The 23,141-nt window shown below is 29.1% G+C and overlaps 2 protein-coding genes and 1 long non-coding RNA gene across 6 annotated transcripts in view; 2 read left to right on the forward strand and 1 right to left on the reverse strand.

Moving 5' to 3' along the window:
* Positions 1-23,141, forward strand: part of LOC105837411 (flotillin-2) — a 193,132-nt gene that overhangs the window by 5,676 nt on the left and 164,315 nt on the right. The gene's annotated exons all lie outside the window — the stretch shown is intronic.
* On the reverse strand, positions 900-11,642 carry LOC114254901 (glucose dehydrogenase [FAD, quinone]). 3 transcript variants are annotated; one of them, XM_036291247.1, is made up of 3 exons: positions 9,954-11,642; positions 5,602-6,124; positions 900-3,775 (listed from the first exon to the last, which is right to left on the reverse strand). In XM_036291247.1, exons 2-3 carry the CDS (start codon positions 6,107-6,109, stop codon positions 2,484-2,486), a joined length of 1,800 nt encoding a protein of 599 aa, XP_036147140.1. In that variant the 5' UTR covers positions 6,110-6,124; positions 9,954-11,642; the 3' UTR covers positions 900-2,483. The 3 variants fall into 3 exon arrangements, with proteins under 3 accessions (XP_036147140.1, XP_036147139.1, XP_028048157.1); XM_036291246.1 differs by lacking the exon at positions 9,954-11,642 and adding an exon at positions 6,680-7,419; XM_028192356.2 differs by lacking the exon at positions 9,954-11,642 and having other exon boundaries at positions 5,602-7,419.
* LOC118647068 lies at positions 13,854-18,689 on the forward strand. Its single transcript, XR_004964378.1, has 2 exons — positions 13,854-15,761; positions 16,123-18,689. It is a non-coding gene; the product is annotated as an uncharacterized LOC118647068 (long non-coding RNA).

Consider the following 23,141-nt stretch of genomic DNA (forward strand, 5'->3'; position numbering starts at 1 on the left):
ATAGAATAAAATTTATTACATTACAAAAAGGGTCTTGATTTACAATTTATATGCCACAAATTAAATTTTTTTTGAGCATATTCTCAGTTAAAATGTAATATTTTTTTAAGTAAAAGAAGACTGATTTGATGTTGATTTAGCTTTTCCTATCACTTAAAAATAATAATGTTAAATCAGTTTTTGCAGCAGAATTATAAGCTTTTAAACTGATGTGATTTTAATCTTTGAGTTTATTTTTCTAATCTCCAAACATCTTTTTGATTGCAATTCAAGAAAAAAATCTTAGAAAAAGTAATAATACATTATATTGCGAGCGTAGTGTATAAAATTCCGAGAATAAATTCTTAAAATACACGCATTTTAATTATTGAGTTGCACCTGTTTACAATAAAATTACTCTATACCAGTACAAAAGATAATTGTATTTAAAATGAGGAAAATTAATTATTTTGCGATTAAATATTATTTAGTGATTTATGTGATTACAAAATGTATACATATTGATTGCTTGATAGAAATTACTGTATTCAAACTTGAACGAAAATATAAAATTGTTATTATACACCATTTAATATAGTATATTTAAGCATTATATATTATATAACTTTATATTAAATATTGTCTAAATAAAAAAATTATATAGTATAATTATAAATAAGATTATTATTAGTATTAAGTTATATTGTTTTAATAAATGTATTTAAAATAAAATGTTTTCCTATAAGAAAGCAATTCTGTTTTGTATAAAAATCGAAATAAAATATGATAGCTGAATAAAATTGACTTAACCTTTTTAAAAAATGTTAAATTTTGACTCAGAATGGCGAACTAAAATTTTTTTATTTGTGACATATAAAAACACATAAATAGCTCATAATTTTGCATTATTTATTTTTTAATTTTTGCAATATGACCAGTTTGATAGAAATCGCATTATAGAAAAACTTATTTTAGTAATGTAATATTTTACTGTACATCAACATTTTCATGACATTTTTTACATTAAATAGGAAATATGATTCGAAATATTCAGGACACGCATATGTATTAGCGCGTTTTTTAATCATTCTATCTTTATCGTTTATAGACAATACAAGGATAAAATGACAAAAAAGTGTGTATCTTTAGAAATGCGTTTCAAGTACAATCCTTTATATTTAATATTTCTATGTATTTTGAAGTGAGCTACCTATATTTAAAATAGTTTACATTTGTTTTTCTGTAACAGCATTTTGCTATTTGATTATCACAAAATAATTTTTTAAAATATAATCTTTATAAGAATGAGTGTGAATTGTTTTTTTTTTTATTTCTATTACATTTTTATTGAGATGAAATTTGTCACATAACTAACTTGTATGTACTTATTTATCTAGGAGCAAGTTTGGTACAACGCAGCATGTTTGTACTTTACTTATTACAAGAAAATCTTATTATATATAATATCTATAATTGTATATTAACAATCTTGTTGACAGTATGTCACAATAAGTGCAGTATGTCACAATGAGCAAAACTTTTTTATGAGCATATACAATTGCATCAAGATCTACTTTCGTGTTTTTTTTAACGATGATTTCAAAAATTAATGTATCCATACAATTTATAGGTTGGTGTTAGCCATTAGTTCCAGGGTAATTTGTTTCGAAGATTTGACATAGCTTGGTAATTAGCTTGGTAACCAAATTTACTTCGCAATATTACTATGCACCGCTTCCAAAGGTTGATTTTGTTATGATTTAAAATAGACACTAAAATTTTTTGTTTTTGTTAATTATATTGTTGAATAATTAGCCATCTATCTATTTCTATCTATTTTACTTATATACTTACAAGATTTTTTTTACAAACTATTATTTATGATTTGCGTTTTTTATCTGGTGAATTTACTTTTTTGATAAAGCACACATTTCTAAATATTTATATTAATTTATTATTTGTTATTTATTCATACATTTGAGAATAAATTTATTTTTGTTTTTTAATTTTAATTGGTGTATATATATATATGTATATATAAAATCTTTATTTGCATGTGCATGTATTGAGTTTGATTAATTGTTCCGAGAATCTATTTTATAACACACTTTGAAATTATAATTTAATAATTTTTTAAGCATATACATATATTAATTTCTTTTATTTATTTTGGTTGAATAAATTTATTATTTCGAGATTCTTCGGAACTTCGAACCTTTGAAGTTGTCAAACAGCTCTTGTTCAGATATATTAAAATTATCACGTAATTTAAATACTAAGAGATCGTCTAATTATTACAAAAATTATCTTTTTTTACCTTATTTTACGTTTTTAATCTCTAAATTTGTCGCAAATTAAGCAACATTGAGCAAAGAAATTTGTATGTTTATTTTCAATATTAATGTCAAGAACATTGCTTCGATATTGACGTTACTTTGTTTAACTAACCTAATAGTAATCCTAGTTATTCATTTACGATTTCTCGAGCCTTGTACAAGTAAATTTTATAATTCATCTTTCCAGGTTTCTTTGATCATGTCTGCCGCTTTCTCGCCGATCATAAATATTCCCGCGTTTACGTGACCAGTAGGCATCGTAGGCATGATTGAAGCGTCTACTACCCTGAGTGCCTTGATACCATATACTCTTAACTGCGGATCGACTACTGCATAAGTGTCTGTCTGAGGTCCCATTTTAACTGTCCCTATTTCGTGATTCATCATAGACGGTAGATGCTTGATTGCACAACGCCAATAATCATCAGAAGCAAACTCAAACTGTCCACAACTTGGTATTTTAAGGTCGTGCAATCGACTGCCGTAAACCTGAAAAGCTTCAGTTTTAGATATGTTGATAGCATGTTTTAGTCCCTCCAGAATAATTTCTAAATCAGCTGGGTGACTGAAGAAGTTGGGATCCATTTTTGGTGACTCAAACGGATTCTTTGATCGCAACGTCAAACGGCCAACGCTTTTGGGATATTGAATGATTGGCCAGATCGACCAGGCGTCTTGATTTTCGATCGGTTTATAAACAGCGTTGTACAGATCCTCGGAAATTCTTAGACCCCTTTTCAAGGCCTGACCGTTGTCCGAATGTAAAGAACCAGATGCAAAAAGAAGCTCGATGTCTGGTCTTTCATCAGGAGCATACTTGGTTTTAATGAATGCCAGTGCCTCAGCACCTCCTGGAATTGATAATAGACCATTTTTACGTAGAAGGTATTCTAGAAACACACTTGGATTAAAGATCTTGTTTGGTAGTAGTGACACGCTCTGATTCACCATGAAAGTCAGTCCTAGGAAACCAATGTGTTCGTACATGTTGTAACCGACTTTTGCATCTTGAATAACCGGGATTTTTAATTCTTCGAGATGCTTTTTTGGCCCAATTCCTGATAGCATTAACAATTTTGCCGAGTCGATCGTACCGGCTGATAATAAAACTTCCTTGGAACAGATTACTTTCTTCCATACGTTATCTTTAACATATTCGACACCGTAAGCACGCTTGTTCCCGTTAATTAGTACTTTGGTTACTCTAGCACCGGTAATAATGTTCAAATTTGGTCGATTAATCGGGTCAAGATAGGCTTTGGCGGCGCTGCAACGCGTTCCATGATCCATATTTACTTGAAGATATGAAAAACCTATCTGATCTTGGCCATTGTAGTCGACGATTTTATACCCTAATTCTTTTCCGGCATTCAGGAATGTGGTCGCCAACTTCGTATGATATGGCACATGTTCCACGCATAAATAACCGTCCTCATTGTGATATATAAAATCCTTGATGCCTGTTCACAGAAATAATACGTTTTATTAGGACATTAGGAGTAAATGGCAGGTTTGATATGGTATTTGGGAAATTAATCTATTCTAACACTGTAGACTTGGTTTCTTCCTTATTATGTAGAAATATTTTGCGATTTTTAAAATTTTAAGATTATTTAAAATTTATTTTGAAATAAATCAATGTAATATTCAAAAGTTATATGAAAAGTTTGAAGGAACAGAATCATTTGCGAGAAAATTTTGTGGGAATGTAAAAACAAAGAAATGCATAAATTTTCAACGTTTATGAGATAAGTGCAATTCTATTATTCTAAACTGACAATAGAATTTAAGTGGAATAGTTTTTGTTTTGTAAAATTTAATAATATCCGAGATAGCAAGAGTAGACAGGTACAACTATACCGCGAATAATGTTTGACAATTAGTGAATTAAATAAAGACGCTATCTATTTTTTGCTACATTTGTGTTTTACAAAATTATTTTAATTTTTGCACAATGAATTCATTAATAAATGCCTGCCAAAAAGCATTCTACATGCATCCTACTAAAATGCTTTTTGGCAGGCATCCTAGAGTAACATTTACTCATCTATTGTTGATTACGACTTGCTAGTATTAGGACACTAATATCCGTATCCATAGTCAAACCTTATATTTGAGGCCTCCTTAAGTTTATCTTTAGATACTCTACGAATCATTTTATTGGCTAAAAAGTATCTAAAGATGAATTTAAGGAGGCCTTAAGTATAAGGTCTGACTATGAATATGGGCATTAGGGAGAGTAAGTGTAGCGGAGACAACCTTTTTCCAACCAGTCTTTGCTACATCTACTATCCCTAAGTCTCCTAATATTAACAAATCGTAATCAACAATACATGAGTAAATGTTACTCTAGGAGGCCTGCCACAGAACATTCTACATGCATCCTACTAGGATGCACGTAGAATGTTCTTTGGCATGTAAGAATACTTTTGGCAGGTATTTGTTGCTGAATTTATCGTGCAAGAATTAAATAATTTTGTAGAACACAAATGCAGCAAAAAATAGATAATTTAATGTCTTTATTTAATTCACTGTGCATGAAAAATGATCAAATTATTATTCATACAGTTGTACCTTCTACTTTTGTTCTCTGGGTATTATTTGTATTAACGGAAGTTTTACCTCAAATTGAGAGTTTATTATAAAATTGATATTTTACAATCAGTTTTTTTAATTAAAACATACATTGAGAGAAAAATATTGAAGTATTGAGAACCAAATATTTCTCATGTTTTCTTCGATATTTATTTGTTATAAAAAAATTTATTTACGAAAACAAAATATATATTTCTATGAAATGCATTTTATTTTTCTTATTAATTGATTTATTTCTTAGGATATAAAATATTTGGAGTAAAATATATGCTATTTCCCATTAAAAAAATTTTAAGTATTTTTCTTTAATAAATGGTGTATTTAAATAGGGTGAATTAAATGTTTTATTTCTAGCGAATAAATTATTTATTTTTTAACACACTGAATGTTATCTCTTTAAATAAGGTATATTTTAGAAGTATATTTTACAAAATATTTCACAGAAATGTATATTTTGTTTTTACAAATAAATTTTTTTATAACAAATAACTATGGAAGAAACATTCTTGTGACGTTTTCTTCGATATTTATTTGTTATAAAAAAATTGATCAAGGTATCAATTTTATATATAAACGCGATATAAATTTTTGTATGAGACAAGAAATAAAAGAAACTTGGACAACCCATTAAACAATCCGGAAGATCAATTGTGAGTAGCAAAAAAAGGAAAAAAAAAGAGTAATGTTATACCTGGAACATTAAATCTTTCGCTTTTTTTAAAATATGGCAGAACATCCGCGTAAGACCAGCCTACGTTGCCCAAACTAGCCCATTTGTCGTAATCATACTTGTTCCCACGCGTATGGATCATGTAGTTCAAGATACTTGTGCCGCCTAAGGCTCTACCACGTGGCCAGGCACACTGGTGGTTTATCATTCCGAGACAGGCGTTTTTCTGAGGTTCCACATTGTAACCCCAATTGAAATCAGTTAATGGAAAATAACTAACCAACATCGGAATTCTATTCAATAAATTTGCCCGGTATCCTCCTTCCAATAATAGAATTCGCCATTTCTTGTTCTCTGATAAACGATTGGCTAACACGGAACCTGCTGATCCAGCTCCTACGATGATAAAATCATACCTGGTGTCGTTTGTATATTCTTTTCCAGGCGAATGAACGTAACTCTTGACGACATGTAGGAAATGAGTGCTACCAATTGCTATGATAATGATGAATGGCCACAGTATCCTCATACTGTATAAAAGTTTCTGTAAAATTATAACTTTTAAATAAACACACACACACACACACACACACATCACACACACATCACACACACGCGCGCGCGCGCGCGTAAAGTTTATGGCCGATTGTGTAAAAATATGTTAAGACCTATTACAGGCATTTAAGATAGACTCACTATTATTTATACATATTTATAACTATTCTTGGTAGAACAGAGAAAATATGAAGCAGTCTGTTCTTTCTTCACATAAAACAACTATTTGTCGATAGTCATGATTGACAGTAAAGGATAGCAAAAGTTGGTAAAGGACACTAAAGGACATAATAAAGGACATAATAAAGCAAAATAAAAGAATTTCTCATATTTTGCCTTTTTCACTATTTTGTCAAATTCACTCAAAGTACTAGAAAATATGTAACATGCGAGGCCTATCTTGTACAATATATTTATACAGCGTATTTAAAATGCTTATTAAAGATGTTAACGCTTTTTCGTCATTTCAACTTGTTTTCTGTCTAATGAACGACATAATGAAAAACCGCGTTAATATTGTTATAAAGATGTTCTAAATACGAACCTGGATATAAATAGACTCCTTTAGACGACGTGTTCTCTCTTCAAATAAAAAAAAAATGATAACATTTCGTCTGTCATACCTTTGTGCCGATCACCTCAACTTCGTTGAGTCGACTACTGTTATATAAATTAGAAATGCTTCGTTCCTTTTATAGGATCTCTTATAACTTGTTTGTCCAGATTTTTTTCTTTTCACGCATATAGTTCTTTTCGTTGGTTTTTTCAATTCATGTGTGTGGTTTTTGTGTATGTGTGTGCAATTGGCGTATTACTTTGTGGAAATTAGTTAATTATTGAGAATTTCGGTTTTATTTTCAATAATTTATAGTTTCTACATAATAAACATATAGATAAAAAATGCCCTACAAAACAAGATAATGTGTGAATCTAGTGTCGTATTTTTGTGAAAATTTCCGTTATAATTTTTGGATTTAAAAGATCTATAATGTAGGATTAGTTTTAGTAAGTTCTAAAAAGAGTTCTGTGTGTGAATAAACATTAAAAAAAATTAATATAACTTTTTTTTATCAATAAACTCTGACGAAAAGCTTTTTATTACGAGTTTACATTATTTCTGTAGCAAATTTTATGCAAATAATGTAATCTTGAATCGACAAAATTTTTTGCTATTTGAAAAAGACTTGAATCCCTAAAATAAAACTTTCAAATTTTATATAATATATAGCTTTTTGTCAGTTTATATATTTATTTTTTTTAATTATAACTGACAAAACAAGTTTTATTTTTACTTTCTTATTTTGTTAAATTTTTAAATAATTTTTATTGCCGAAAAGTTATTTTTAAACGAAGGTAAGATGTTAATCAATTTTGAAAAGTTTTGTTTTCATTGTGTAATACTTTTTGAATTAATTCTATGTATTTAATCGTCCTACAAAGAGTTCTGACTATAAATATATTAATTTTTAAATAATTTTTGCTATCCAGTAAATACGTATACATGGGAATATGAAATGTTGGTCGATTTTTGAGAGTTTGTGCATTATAAAATATTTCTTATGTAGTTTTAAACATACTTAACTATCTTTTAAAGAATTTTAACTGCGACATCTTTTTTAATAATGTGAATTCGATTTTATAAAAATTAATAACATAGTTTATACTTTGTTTGTACTTGTTTGTATCGTACTTTACCTTATCTATACCTTAAAGAATAAAGAATTTAAAGTGATTAAAAAATGTCTAGAATTCAATCCAATTAAAATATTTTAATTTTATTAACGTGTACAAATTATTTTTTATTGACCATTATGGACTGTTTTGCCATGCCGTACTTTTGAATTGGTACAAATAAAATCAAAAATTGTACAAATGCACGGAAAAAAATTACTCTCAAATTGAAACTTATGTATTCAAATTAACGCGATCCTTGTTTTATATATAAGCAACAATATATAATCTTAAAAGAATTTGAAAATCTTGAATTTATTTCAATACTATAAGTATTATTTTAAAAATATGATGTAATTGTTTTGATAATTTTATTCTAAGAAAATTATAATCTTTGATTTAAACATGTAGTATTTTCTATCCAATATTTTTCTTTTCCATTCAAGAAAATTATTCTTAAATAACAAAAATATTATTTTCTTGGTTAAACTATATAAAATTTTGAAATAAATCTTTATTCAAGTAAATCTTTTTGATTTAACGCGATGTAATCTCATTTCAAGATTTCCGTTTTGAAACTGGAGATAATGTCAAAACAAGAATATTCTTTTTTTCTGTGTGGATAGAAACAATTCTCTATCGACGTTGAAGTAATTTAACTATCTTAGGCAATTTTTAACTTTGTATTTTTTCCTTCTTTGAGATGCAAACGAAATAAGGTGCATAAACAAATATAAACGAAGTACAACCAATTTTTAATTTTTGTACAGTCGAATTTCAGGTTTATTGGTGCCTTTTTTGATAATAAAAATTATTTAAAAAATAATTATTAATGTTTACAGTTAGAATTCAATGCAAAATTAAATACGTTGGATAAAATTAAATGGAACTACCCAGAAAATAGAGAAGAAAGGGAGATTACGAACTACCATTTTGTTTTATTTAAATAACTCTGTAAATATTTATGTAATTCTTGTATAAGTTTGTTAACCATAGAGTTTTACCACTCATGTTACGAGTAAAAAAAGTTTGGATATACATAACAATTTACATAATTTACATAACAATTTGCATAATGAATATACATAAAACAATTTACATAATAAATATATATAATTAACAATTTACTGAAGAAGGAAAAAAGATTATGGTTATGAAAAAGGGAGATATAGAACAGATATTCTGAAATTTATTTTTAGTTGTAAAAAATAAAAATTTTACGCTTTTTAACGGATCTTGCACATCAGTATCGTAAAAGTGTCAGTATCTTATCACACATATAGTATCACACAAAAGTATAAAAAATGTGTATGTAATAAAATCTTTAACTCTTGCGGCCTTGCGGATTGTAAAAATATAAGAGTACTATAATAAAAATTATTAGCTAATAAGTAAAAGGACGACTAAATTACTTGCGAGGAGGTTATAGAACTCATAATCAGACTCTCTCGTAACATTTGCAAGTGTTCATAACACTGAATACAGTGAATATAACTACACGTAAAATATGTATATGCACGAATTACATTAAACATTAAATTTAATTATGTTGTTTACAAGCTCAATTCAAATTTTTTTAAGTTACACTAAAGTTTAATAAGAAAAAAATTTATTAAATATAGTAAGTAAAAAAATTAATACTTTTTTCTTAAGATACAGAATACACACTTATACTTAATACTGTAGCATCTTTTATGGCAATACAACAAACTTTAATGACCCATAACCATGTTATAACATCTAAACAGTATGTAAAGAAATAATTTTGATGGTTATTTACAGAATTTAACACAAATTATATGAGATATCGTAAATTCCATAACCTTACATCTAGCCCATAACCATCTTTTCTCTTCTATTATATAATGCACAGAACTTTCGAAAACCGATCTGCATCTTACCTTTGTTCCCTTAAAAGTGACGTTTTGTGTGAGAGAAATTATTAAAAAATAAAAATTATGTTTATCACTAGAACACTTCTGGCGTCTTACATTGACACCTAACATTTTTGGCTTTAATAGTTAAAACTATTTGTTTAATCTGTCAGGAATTATAGAACTATTGAAAATAAAGCCAGTACTTTTAATAATTAATAAGTTCCCAGATTTATACACGCATAATCTTTTTTTAAATTTGGTAATACGTACCGTTTGCGATATTACGCGAGTCTCTTGAACGATCGATTTTTGCGTATCAATTTGCGTCGTCCTTCTTCTTGCACGCTGTGTTGATGTCAGAATATTGACTCTTACGGCATTTCTCTGCCACTTTAAAACGAACCACGACCGACTCTCCCTTTCGAGATCCACCAGAGAAATGTACTTTCTCGTCTTGTCCACGTAATACTTAACAGGCACGAGTAATGTATTTGGACCGAGAGCTTCTTTTTACGAACTGTTACGTTTTTTGTGTGAAAACATTTACACGTTTTTAATAACAATGTGCAACTTATATTGCCGAATCAGATCCAACCCATAACAAACTTAATTGTCATACGATAATAAAAGAACAAATATCATAAACACAATAAACATATTTAATAAAAAACAATATGTACAATTTAATTTACAATTAGTATATAACAGAACATTACATTTCTATTTTTCGCTTACAATCGTAAACTTTCTTTGCCTATTCTAACAACTATTTAAATTTAAATACCAATAACATTTATTTTTAAGAAATTTAATAAATAATTTATGTATTTAATTTTATTAAGTTTATGTGTTTTTTTACTATTTTCTGGTTTTTATAGATTTCTGTTTAATAGATTAGTAATAATAATATACTAATGTAGGTTAGTAATAAAGTTTTACTGAGATGTTGTATCTGAGATACAACACATACTGAGATAAGAAGTATTTATTACGGAATACGTATTGCTGGAGAAAACCTAGCATTTTTAAGGAATTTCTTTTTTAACCTGAAAAAAATTTATATGAAATTTTATTAGAATTTACATAATTTTTGCAATTTACGCAATTTTACTCTTAAATTTAAATTTTATTTCTCTTTTTTTGATTAAATTATTTAAAAATAAATTTTTAATATACAAAATGTTGTTAATTGATTAGCAGTAAATGTGATATATACATCTATTTGTACATTTGTTTACATTTTTGTGTGATTTGCAAGTTTTTATTAAAAAATTAGTGACAATAAAAATAGTATATATTGTGTTAAATTAGCATAATGTGTGTAATCATGTTTAGCATTTTTTGGTGCTATTTAGTTTTTTATATTTTTTATTATTTCTTTTTAGTACTCTTTCTGAAATTTAATATTTTGAATTTGAGTGACTTTTTCTTGTATAATTAACTCTAGAATCTAGAAGAACGTCATACCGAAATAGTTTTGTAGCTCAGCGCGAATTTGAATTTATTTTCTAATTTAGTAGATGAAGAGGTCGACTCGGGACATTGACATATAATTCAATTTAGGATCTTAGGAATGGAGGACACTAGCTAGCATTAAAACGCCATTAGCTTCCGAGCAGATGTAAAATCGAAGGGAGAGGAGGCGTTTATATTCTTACGTTTGCGTTTACATTTTGTTCGGATACCACCATATGAAACACTGTTTCTTCGTGTTCACATTTTGTTTGACGAGCACTCGTTATAGAAATAAAAGTACTACGGCTGCGTTTATGCGAACTGCAACGTTCCTGCGTGTGAAAACCACAAGACAATACAGTGTAGCGAATGCCGCTTGGAAACATGAAAATATTTTAATAATTTTTTTTTACTTTAATAATGTTTTTATATGTAAAAAATAAACATTTCTTACAATTTTATAGCAAAATAAATATCGTTTTCTTGACTTTTATTTGTCAAAATTACTTTTTAAATAATACTCAAAATTTATTTTATCTCGGTTTTAGATTTGTTTTTTACTCTTTCAAAACTGTTGTTTTTTAAAAGTCGTTAAAAATTGGAAATACAGATTTTTGAAAGGAACTTATTTTTGCGATTTTCTCAAACTTTATTTTGTTTAAATTAATTTTTTACTTATATTTAATGTCAAATTAATATTATTGTGGATTATACCATCGTCTTTGTCATGAAAAAATGAAGAAATTCACACAGCACAATATTGATTTCAATTTATCTATTTAATGTAGAACTTGAGAAGAAATGGGGTATATTTATAACCCTGTATGACGTTTAAAGTAAAAAAAATAGGTATACTGTTTTATGATTAAGAGGAACATTAAAAGATGTAATAAAATTTTATTTTAAAACTGCATTAAAAAATTCTTGCTTTATCTAAAATTTTGAATACAATTTTTGAAAGAATTATTAATTTTCACGAAATTCTTTTGAAACATGTGGATACATATTCTTTTAATATTTATGAGAACTTATATCTAAAAATTGTTTTTTTTACTACGATTATTATCAAGATTGTAAAAGAAAAAAAAAAAGAAAAATAATAGTGTCATAAAATAACATCAGATTTAAATTATTAAATTTATTTATTAATTTATGATTTGTATTTATTTCTAATAATAAGTTTAACTTTTTGAATATTTTAGTCATATAGTCCATTATCTTGAAAAGAAAGCAATTTAGAAAAAAATTAAAAAAAAATATTTTACACGAAAGTTATATGTTTAGAAGGGAAACAAATACGCAATGACAAAATTACGCAAAAACCCTTTCTATTGGAAACAACGTCAATGGCCATGGAAGTTTTAAATCTAAAATGATAAAATTAACTTTTGAAAAAATTTTTTGAGATTACTCTTTTTAAATATAGAAATTATGTTTTTTTACATGATCTTTTAAATTTTGTATACAAAAATATTAAACCTAGAACGATATTTTTTTTTTTTTTTTTTTTTACTTTAAATGGTACTGGATTATAAATGTACTCACTCTTTCGAAAGCATTCTGCATTGAACAGATAAACTGAAATTAATATTGTATTATATGAATAATTTCTTCGTTTTCTCAATGACAAAGACGGTGGTATAATTCACATTAATTAATATTAACTACGTTAAAAATTAATTTAATATTTTGAAAGAGTAGCAAAAATAAATTCTTTTTAAAAATCTCGCATTTTTGTCAAATTTTCATACATTAAAAAAAAAAACAGTTTTGGAAAGGTAAAAGATAGATCTAGAAACGGGATTATATGGATTGTGAATATTGTTAAAAAAGTATAATTATTTTGACAAATAAAAATTGAAAAAAAGAAAATATAGCTCAAGAAAAAGAAATAAATAAAGATACAATCTTTTTGGTAAACCTTAACAAAAGGGGACCAGCCCCAATGATCTTGACCTTGACATATTTGTCAAGGTCAGCCTCCTGAGTGATTTTAAGTAAAGCAGAGATATCATGTATCGTATATATGAAATATTTTTCGTTAATAATTTTTTAACGAATCACGAGCGCCGGCTAAAATCTCTTAAACATCAATAGCATTGGTAGTGCGATAACAAATTCCCTGAACCCACCATAATTCAATGTAAATCTTAGACATGGAGAGGGACATTAGCTGCCCAAATAGCACAGAGAGTTCAAAAAGAACTCAATTATATATCACCAATTATAAATTCTTTTTGCATCTCAAAAAGAATTTATAATTGGTGATATATAATTGAGTTCTTTTTGAACTCTCTGTGCTATTTGGGCAGCTAATGTCCCTCTCCATCTCTAAAATTTACATTGAATTATGGTGGGTTCAGGGAGTTTGTTATCGCACTACCAATGCTATTGATGTTCCTAGAGCTAATAGCGCGTCTGTGGCTTAGTTTACATCGTCAAAACCTTAGTACGCGTATTAAGTTTGGTGCGCACCAAAGCCTTAGTACGGGCGCGTTTACATCGAATGTACTAAGCATGTACTGTGAAAAATATAATACAAATTTAATTCATGTTGATGTCTCCTACTAAGACATTTTCACACCGGTTTTTAGATTTTAGCACTGAGGTTATGCTCAATTGCTAAATTCTCTCTAAAATGCGTTTTATGCGTTTACATCGACATTTGTATCACTTGGTACGCGTATCAGTTTAGTACGATACTCCTACTTGATACGCTCGTACCAAATTGATCCGGCAGCGTTTACATCGTGCGTACTAAATATTTAGTACAAATTTGATACGAATATGGTACCTGATACGCGTATCAAATGCACGATGTAAACTAAGCCTGTGATAGCGAGTTTCATAGACAGCAAGAGCGCCACGCTGTACCATGCGTCACGCTACGTCATGGAGTCATGCTTCTATTTAACGAAACGCGCAAGAATTAAAACACTGGTGCTTAATTAAAATGAAATTTAATTAATAAAATAAAATAAAATTAAATTTGCAAAATAGAAGGAGCAAATATAAATAAAAAAGATTTAATATTAACAACTTTGGCACAATACGCAAACTAATAGAATCAATTCACAGCAAGTTACAAAAATATTTGTCCTTTTTAATTAAAAAAGTTTAATTTTTACAAATTGAGAGTAAAGCCAAAATAAAAATTTAGTTTCTCAGAAAATTAACGACGCGCAAAAGTTTTGGTTCTGAATTATGTACGTGTCAAAATTGTTACGTATTTGTCAACTTGACGTACATCGTTATTCATTTTTACACAACATAATTCTCATGTTCCTATCCACATGACTGCAAAATCTTCCTATATGGACACATATAAGAAGATTTTGTAGTCATGTGCATTGCAGGAAGTTTAACAACAACAAAAATTGATTATTGTTCATAATCACGTTTATTTTACGTGTCAAAATATTTGCAAATTTAATTTTTCTTTAATTTTTGATTAAAATGATATTCTTTATATAGCGATATTGTTTTACACATCAGAAAATCAGCTTCGAAATTAAATTAAACGTATAGGGGAAACCGGGGCTATTTGTCTAGGGGGGGCTATGTGTCTACAGTATTGTTATTTCAAGTGTTAGTAGGTAAATGTCTCTAGCATTTTGTCTTGTGATAATAAAAGATATAGATAGGGGATTCAGAAGTGATACAGACGCTATATACGCGCTGAAAGAAAAAGCGAAAACATTAACTTTTTTTGATGGTCGAAAAGTTTATTGTGTGGCAATAGTTTAACTCCAATTAAGGTAAATAATTTACAATATTATTAATTAATAAATATTTAACAGATATGAACAGCGTCAAATCTTAATTCCGCTTAACCTATACTGAAAAAAAGTAATATATTCAATAAGATATGTAGTTACGAGCTGCCAACTGCAGATATACTCAATAATATATGCTATTGCAGTATCAACATTGTACTTGCATTAACAGCAAATATTATTGTATTAAATATTTTATGTAGTTGGCAGCCCACAATTACATATGTTATTGGTTGTATTACTTTTTTTCTGTGTATAATTTGCAATATGCTAAAGATTGAAAAACAGTCGGGGCTATCTGTGTCATTTTTAGCGGAGCAATGTGTCCACACATGGAAATTTGTTTTTTTATAGATAATGGCGCGTAACTACTAAAGGAAGACGGATTAGGTATTTGTACCCAATAAAGTTATACTTAGGACGATAAAAGAAATAAAAATTGAACGAAAATCTAATCGCAAAACGGCACTACAGTTTGGAATAAATGTTCGGACTCTCACTCGCTACTGCAAAAAAGTGACCTACGAGCAGTTACTTGATCCTGCGATTAAGAGGGGCAAGTCATGTAAATCGAAATTTTTTAGCAATTTTTTTTTCTTGCTTAAATTTATAGGAAATTTTCCGTAGAATATGAAAAAAAATAGTAGAAACCGATTTGAGAGTTCCTTCTGTTATTTTTGTCGAAAAGTGAACGGTCGAATTGGGCGGAGCACTTATATAGACGAGTCGGAAACTCAGTCTTTTGATCCCTCTGTAATAAATGTTAACCTGGCTGTGTTAGAATAATGTTCGAAAAACAGGAAGATCTGCTCTATGACCTGGAATCGCAGATTAGCAAAAAACTGCGGTAAGTTAAAATAAATTACGATTTTTTTATGATTTTGTTACTCGAACTTTAAACGCGTTTTTCTCCAAACTACTTTTTTAAAATTGGCGTGCAAGATAACTCAAAAACTATTCATCCGATTGAGTTCTTGTGCATACATTTAGATAAATACTTTCCTCATAAATTGAACCTTTATTTGTAATTGTATTGTTTAAATAAATTATTTTTATTGCATAATTAACACGAAAATTTTTCATAAAAATCAATACTTTTTTTCTACGTGTCGCCATTTTTACAATTTCGCATTATTTTCTTTAACAATAGGTTCAATTGATAACGCAAACCGTACAAAAAAGAAATCTATTTGGTTTTTTTGTTTCAGATGAATACAAGCAGCGCTACATTGCACGCCGACAAGTGACTTCAACGTCGACGCATTAGATTTACATTATTATTATTTATAAAATACATATTATTTTTCTGTCAAAAAATATTTTTTTAGTAGTTCAATATTACAATAACATACCCTGAAAATTTCAAAAGAATTGGTTGTATAATTTCCTCAAACAAAATTCCAAAAAATCACTCAATTTTTAGCGCGTTACATGACTTGCCCCCCTTAAAGAATCGTCACCAAATTTTTATTTTAAAAATATATGTCAAGTAAATATATTGAGTGTGTCTTAATTTATTTAGTAGTATTTTCTATTTTAATATGAAGTAATTTTTTTAAATTATTAAAATAAATAAATATTAAATAAATAAATAAATATTAAATAAATAAGTAAATATTAAATAAGTAATAGATAATAAATAAGTATTAATTTATTTTCTGCAGATTTTTAATGCTGAACAAGAATTAAATCTTGTTGATTATATTTTACGAGCAAATGCAATTTATTTTGGACTTACACCGAGGGAAGTACGACAAGTGGTCTACACGTACGCAAAATTTCTCTAAGTTAAGATACCACTATCTTGGGCTGAAAATAAACGGGCTGGTGTCGATTGATTTTCGTCTTTTTTAAAAAGACATCCAACTTTATCTATTCGTATTTCGGAAGTAACGAATCGCGAGAGCATCAGCGTTTAATCCAACCACTGTTAAAAGATTTTTTGAAAATTTAAAGAAAATCCGAGACGAACATCAGTTTTGTACCCGCTGATATTTGGAATTGTGACGAGACTGGAGTCACAGCGGTCTAAAAACCAAGGTTGTCGGTAAAAAATGTGAACGTCAGACTGGTCGAATAACTTTGGGTGAGCAAGGTAAACTTGTCACCTGATCGTCGGAAATGCTATTGGCCATTCGACACTATATTTTATTTTTCCTCGAGTTAAATACGTCAGTTTTTTGGTAGAAAATGGACCAGTAAGCAGTGCTGGTGGCGCGAACCCTAGCGGTTGGATGATGGAGGATATCTTTGTGGAATTTTTCAAGCACTTTGCTGTGTACAGTAGATGCTCAAGGAAAAGCCGATCCTTTTGCTATTAGACAATTACTTATCGTACATAAGTGTTGCAGCAATAGATTTTGCGCGTGAAAATGGCACAATAATGTTGTCCCCTACACTGTAGTAACAAAATGCAGCCGTTAGATGTGTCTGTGTACGGATTTTTTTAAAAAAGATTTTTTATAATACCGCATGTGATAATTGGATCACAAATAATCCTGGAAAAATGATGACGTACTATCATATCCCAGGGATCGTTAAAACAGTTATTGCAGTGTCAATTACACCAAAAAACATTGTTGCGGGATTTGAAAAGACAGGAATCCATCGTATGGTTTAATTCAGAAATATTCGACGAATCGAATTTTTTGCCAGTCAGCGTAACTGACAGGTCTATACCAATCGACAAAACAGATCCAGTAGCCGTTGAAAGCAATGAGTTGGTTACTAACGATACTGAATTACATGCTCTTACAAAATTGGCACCTCTTCCTGACTAGCAGCAAACCGAACTAGCATTGCCAGTAACTACACCAGAACCAAGTTCGCAATCCTCCACTAGTAAACAGTCACCTAGTTCGCCCTCTTCAAAAAGCATCGCCACGCAAAAACGCTAAGAAAAAATCCCACCAAGTAATGAGCGTTGTGTTAACCTCGTTATTCTCCAAAAAAGCTGCTGAAGAAAAAGCAAAGGTCTCAAATAAAAAAAAAACGGATTAAAGAATTGAGGGAACAAAAAAAAACTCATTACATTGATTTTGCAACAGGCTCAAATTTAGTCTGGTGCTACCAGATATAAAGAAAAATCGGTTTCATGCAGGAATCCTGCCAGAAAATCAGCACAAAACATTTATATTTGTTCTGATTTAATAATAAATAATATTATAAATAAATATAAAAATTAATATAAATAATGTGTTTTTTATTATGTGGACAGATAGTTCCTCGAGCGTAGACAAATGGCTCCGTGTACGGGGCCATCTGTCCACGCTCGACTTGCCTACTTTAAAAATTCACTTCTTTAAAACGTTAAAAGATTAACGATTCTAATTGCGTCCTTTTTAATAGAAAAATTGAAAGTTTATATCATTAAAATTTTAGCCAAATATCTTTATTAGTTTTTTAATAAATTTGAAAAAAGTTTAAATTTTAGACAGATAACCCCGGTCTCTTCTAATACAATTTTCAAACACGTGCGCGCGTGCACGAATACACGCGTATAAAACGGAAAAGTAATCTATTAATATCACAACCACAAAATTTTATTAAAAAATAATTTATAAAATACTTTCAAAGAAATTATTAGCGAGAAAAATATTAATGTAAATTCGAAAAAAAATTAAAAAAAGAAGATTCAGAAACAAATAGTTTACAGTTGTAAATGCTTGTAAATTATTATGTGTCGTAAGTAATTTCAATAAAGGAAATGGACATGAATGAATCTATCAAAGAATTTTAATTGCTTCACTGGTGCTGCATATATCTACGGAAAAAAGTGCCACGACTGGTAATGCTGCATATATACGCATGTATTTGCACTATGAATATTTCTTCCAGTTTTCAACAGATTTGCATAAAGCTTGGTATCTCTATGCAAAAAGTAAACTATTATATAAAATACATAATTATTAGCTTTTATTAGTTTTGGCACAAAACATTGGTTTTGGCCCACCAGTGAATCGGTTAAGAGAACAAATATTTTAAACAGTTTTTTTGAACAATTTTTTAATAAGCTGTATAATAAATTGCAAAATAAGTTAAATTTTTAAAAAATTTGTAAAAAATATATACTAACATAATTTGGATTTTCTAGAAGTATGTGATAATCTTAAGAAGGTAAATTAAATAGTCATTAGAATGAATATGAAATAAACAATTTAGATTTTTTTTACATATTTACCCATATTTATCTTGAACTATCTTATAGAAGTACACATTATTTTTAAAAATTCATCTAAGCATAAGTAATCTTATATAAGCATATTGTCATAAGCCACATGAATATTTATGTTTAATTGTATGTAAACAACAATTATTCTGGTTTTGATTTTGTTAGCTGTTAAGTATATATGCTTTGGGAAAAATTTTTGATTTGTAATATCTTAGAGTTTTGTAGTGAAAAGGAGTAATCTTTTCATAAGTTAAATCTGTTATTATTGCTATTAATCATAGAATAATGAAATTTAATATACTGACATACGTCACGAAAAAGATCTCGCACGATTACGCATGCATATACCAGTAAAGTAAAAAGTTGAAAGAAATATCCTCTTCATCGATAGTCGCTGAGGCAGTATGTTATTGTATAAAACATTGTCACTCCATCAGTAATGATTCTTTTTTTCAATAAATTGATGTGAAATGGATTTTATGCTTGCTGGCAAAGAAACTATTATAAGTGTAAAACTTTTACTCCCAGTTGAGTAAATAATAATATATATTTAATGACTACACAAGCAATATAATTTTGAATATCTGTTTTATTAAAGGGGTCGTATCCTGTAAACGGCCAGAAATAGACAATTTTTAAGGAATTTTTTTGAAATGAAAGTATTACACCAAATGTTTTGAAACTATACAGTATTATTATTTGACATTATTATTCGACATTTATAACATATAAAAAATTTTTTTGTTCCGTAATAATCGATATATATATTAATACATATAGAAACCTTTCTTTATTCATTCAAAACGGTGTGCCGCTTAGTGTCCCTCGAAGTGGTCTGAAACAAATAAACAAAAATTTTTTTTCATCTACATGACCATAGGTTCTAGATGAATATAAAAGTTTTACAAAAAAAATTAATTTTACGTTTTTTTTTTTAAACAAATAAGGTGAAAACGTTCAGCAAAAATTGAAAAAATTGTTTAGTGTCATCATTTTGTTAATATTTATTTTTTTAAATTTTCTTTTCTTTCATCTAGAAACTATGGTCATATAGATAAAAAAAAGTTTTGTTTATTTGTTTCAGACCACTTTGAGGAACGTTAAGCGGCACACCGTCTTGAACGAATAAAAGAAGGTTTCTATAATATGTAGTATATTAGTATATTAGTATACATATATATGTATATATATGTATATTATTTTGGAATAAAAAAAATTTTTATACACTCTCTTGAACGCGTTGTTTCATCTAATTTGTACAGCAACAGTAATTATTTGTGATCTAAAAACTTATGTACGTGTATACTGTTGTGCGAGATTTGGATAATTAATAGCAATCAAAATATAGCAGACTTTACCTATGAAGGGGTTATTTCCTTTTACCACAAAATTTTTAAAACATAATTTGAGATTAAGAATTTTTCTTAAAGCATGGGTATTTTATTACTAAAGATCAAATTGGAACCGCACCAGCAGAAAAGATTCTGGATTTAATGCTATTATTCTTCGATTTATCATGAAATAAGATCGATATAGCGTCAGTCATATCCATAATAAAAAAGGTCGTGTAGACGCGAGAAGTGCGCGTTTGATTACGCCGTATTGTTGCCGCTTTTCCACGATGAAACAGCCATAAATAGACTAAAATGCATAGGTAACTTTGATATGTCATAACTCCACAAAAAAATCGTACAGACTTCAATTTTTTTTATTTGTAGGGAAAAGTTTATATTTTACGATAATTCTTATTAAGTTTAGGAGAAAAATTTGTTATATCCCGTGGAGCGCGTCAAAGTATGAAAATTTTTGAACACAAAACATGGTCTTACTTTTGAAAAGATGCCGAAAAGGGAAAAGAAGAGGATCAAAATCTGATAAATGCTCTTTAAAGTAGAGACTTTAAGCTTTAAAATAAAAAACGTTTTAATACGATAAGTTTTCGCGAAGTTACGATTATTTAAAGTTGAGTGAAATTTTGGTATAAATTTTTGTTACATTAATTTTGTTGTTCAGTTTATTAGCAATTATTGAGAAAGTGCTTATATATTACATTTTTATTATATTACAATTACTATGGCGGTATGTATGATATGAATTGCGATATGATTTGGTTCCTTGGAGGTGGATTCGTACGTTCGCCACTGTAGGGTATTGCTCGCTAAAAATTCGAAATTACTTGGGACGAATGTAATATTAAAGTTCTTTATTAGAGTCACTTCTAACTATATACACTATGTACAAATATGTAATTTCATTTTTAGAGTCCTTTGGAATGCCTCTGATAAAGGCTGTTTGGTCTGTGGCTGGTACCGCAGTTTACCTACAAGGTGGCGGGGTTTTTGTCACCCGATATGTGGAGACGTTATTGTCCTTGTCCACATTCCGTCGGAGATCTCTTGGTGTGCCGTTTCCGGATACTCCTTTTTTGGGTTAAGCAATGTGGCCTAAGTGTCGCTTTCTTGGGTGGACGTAGTCTGCTGTCGTAAACGTACCGGACCAATTTGCGTACTGGACTTCTGTCGTGAGTGTCCCGGATTGGTCTGCGTGTTGCACTTTTTCGTGAGCCTATCGGACTAGTCTGCGTGTTGGATTCCTCTCGTGAGCGTCTTGGTCTAGTCTTGCGTGTAGTACTACTTTTGTGGCGGCATATTCTGGTGCTTTGTATCTCGTGTCGGCGGCAGCTGTCGAGGAGTTTGTTCTGTGGTGCTCGAAAAATATGGGAGGTTTTGCTCACTATGTGTAAGAGTGACACCGATGCGAGTAACGCATGGAGTGCAGAACTCTGAGCTATTTGTTTGTACTCTCTACTCGCAGCGGTGGCGCGCATCTCCATTTTCCTAACATTTTCTGCCGTAAATATTAGAATTCAGGTGCTTTGTTTCTTGCGCACTCCGCTGTCTGGCGTGTGGCGTGGTGTCAGGCGTTATTCGCTTTGCGTCGTCACAGTTACAAAATTAAAGAATGCTCAGAAAAGAAAGATTTTTTTTGTGTATTATACGATATGCAAATGGTCTCATTTTATTCTAAATTATTCGAGGATGGTTGTCTTGGGTTTGAATATACAGGGTGTTTTTTAAATGATTGACGTAACTTTAAGAAATGTAGGTCCTAAAATGAAACAACCTGTATATGGATTCATCGATTTGGATTTTCATTATAGAGGGGGTTTCATAACATGATCTTCATTATGAGAAGTTTGGTAAAAACATGTATAGGACAATATCACGCTTGAGTACAGCATAATGTACTGATATAAATAGTACCACTAATGATTGTGTATTATACGATAAGTACGCATGTTTGTTAGTTTGTATTTCCGCGAACTACTCACACGGGCGTGTGAGCATTTTGATCAAAAAATGTAAAATTTGAATACCAAAAGCAAATGGACATAAAAATGATTAGGCTTATATTTCTGTGTTATATAATATAGATAAAAAATTAAAAAACAACTAATTATGCATACGTACACACGCGCGACTTAATGGTGATTAAATTTGAAAATTGAAATCTTCAGAGGCAGTATATTCAATCGAATTCTGTGACAATGAATTGAAAAATGAAATAAGTTACGTGATTAAGTGAATAAATCAGTTTAAATATAAGTTAATATTATATTGCATGTTATTTTGAAATAGTTTAAATATCTTATTATAATAAATAAATTTTAGATTTAGAAGAAGGTTTAGAGGATTTAACTAGAATGGTAGAGAGTAATAGATGTTTAAAAAAATGAAAAACATTTGGACGATGTATAAAGCGGTTTTTTGAAATAAGGTTGTTTCAAAAAAGAATTTTTTAACAAAGTTACTGCCATCATTTTAGAAACACCCTGTATTTTCGTGCGAGTATTTTGGGTCCGCGAACAGACCCGGTATATGCGGTACGGACTTATATATGTGTGTGCGTGGAGTAAGAGCTTCTAAACCCGCGCGAAGCGCGGGCGAAAAAGCTAGTCTCTAATAATTTAGGGAAAAAATGATAATTGCACGATGCTACTATAACAACTTTAGTTATTATAAATTAAGTAAAAGTTATTTTTATATTATTTTTATA

The sequence above is a fragment of the Monomorium pharaonis genome, chromosome 8, assembly GCF_013373865.1.
Source record: "Monomorium pharaonis isolate MP-MQ-018 chromosome 8, ASM1337386v2, whole genome shotgun sequence".
Lineage (NCBI taxonomy): Eukaryota > Metazoa > Arthropoda > Insecta > Hymenoptera > Formicidae > Monomorium > Monomorium pharaonis.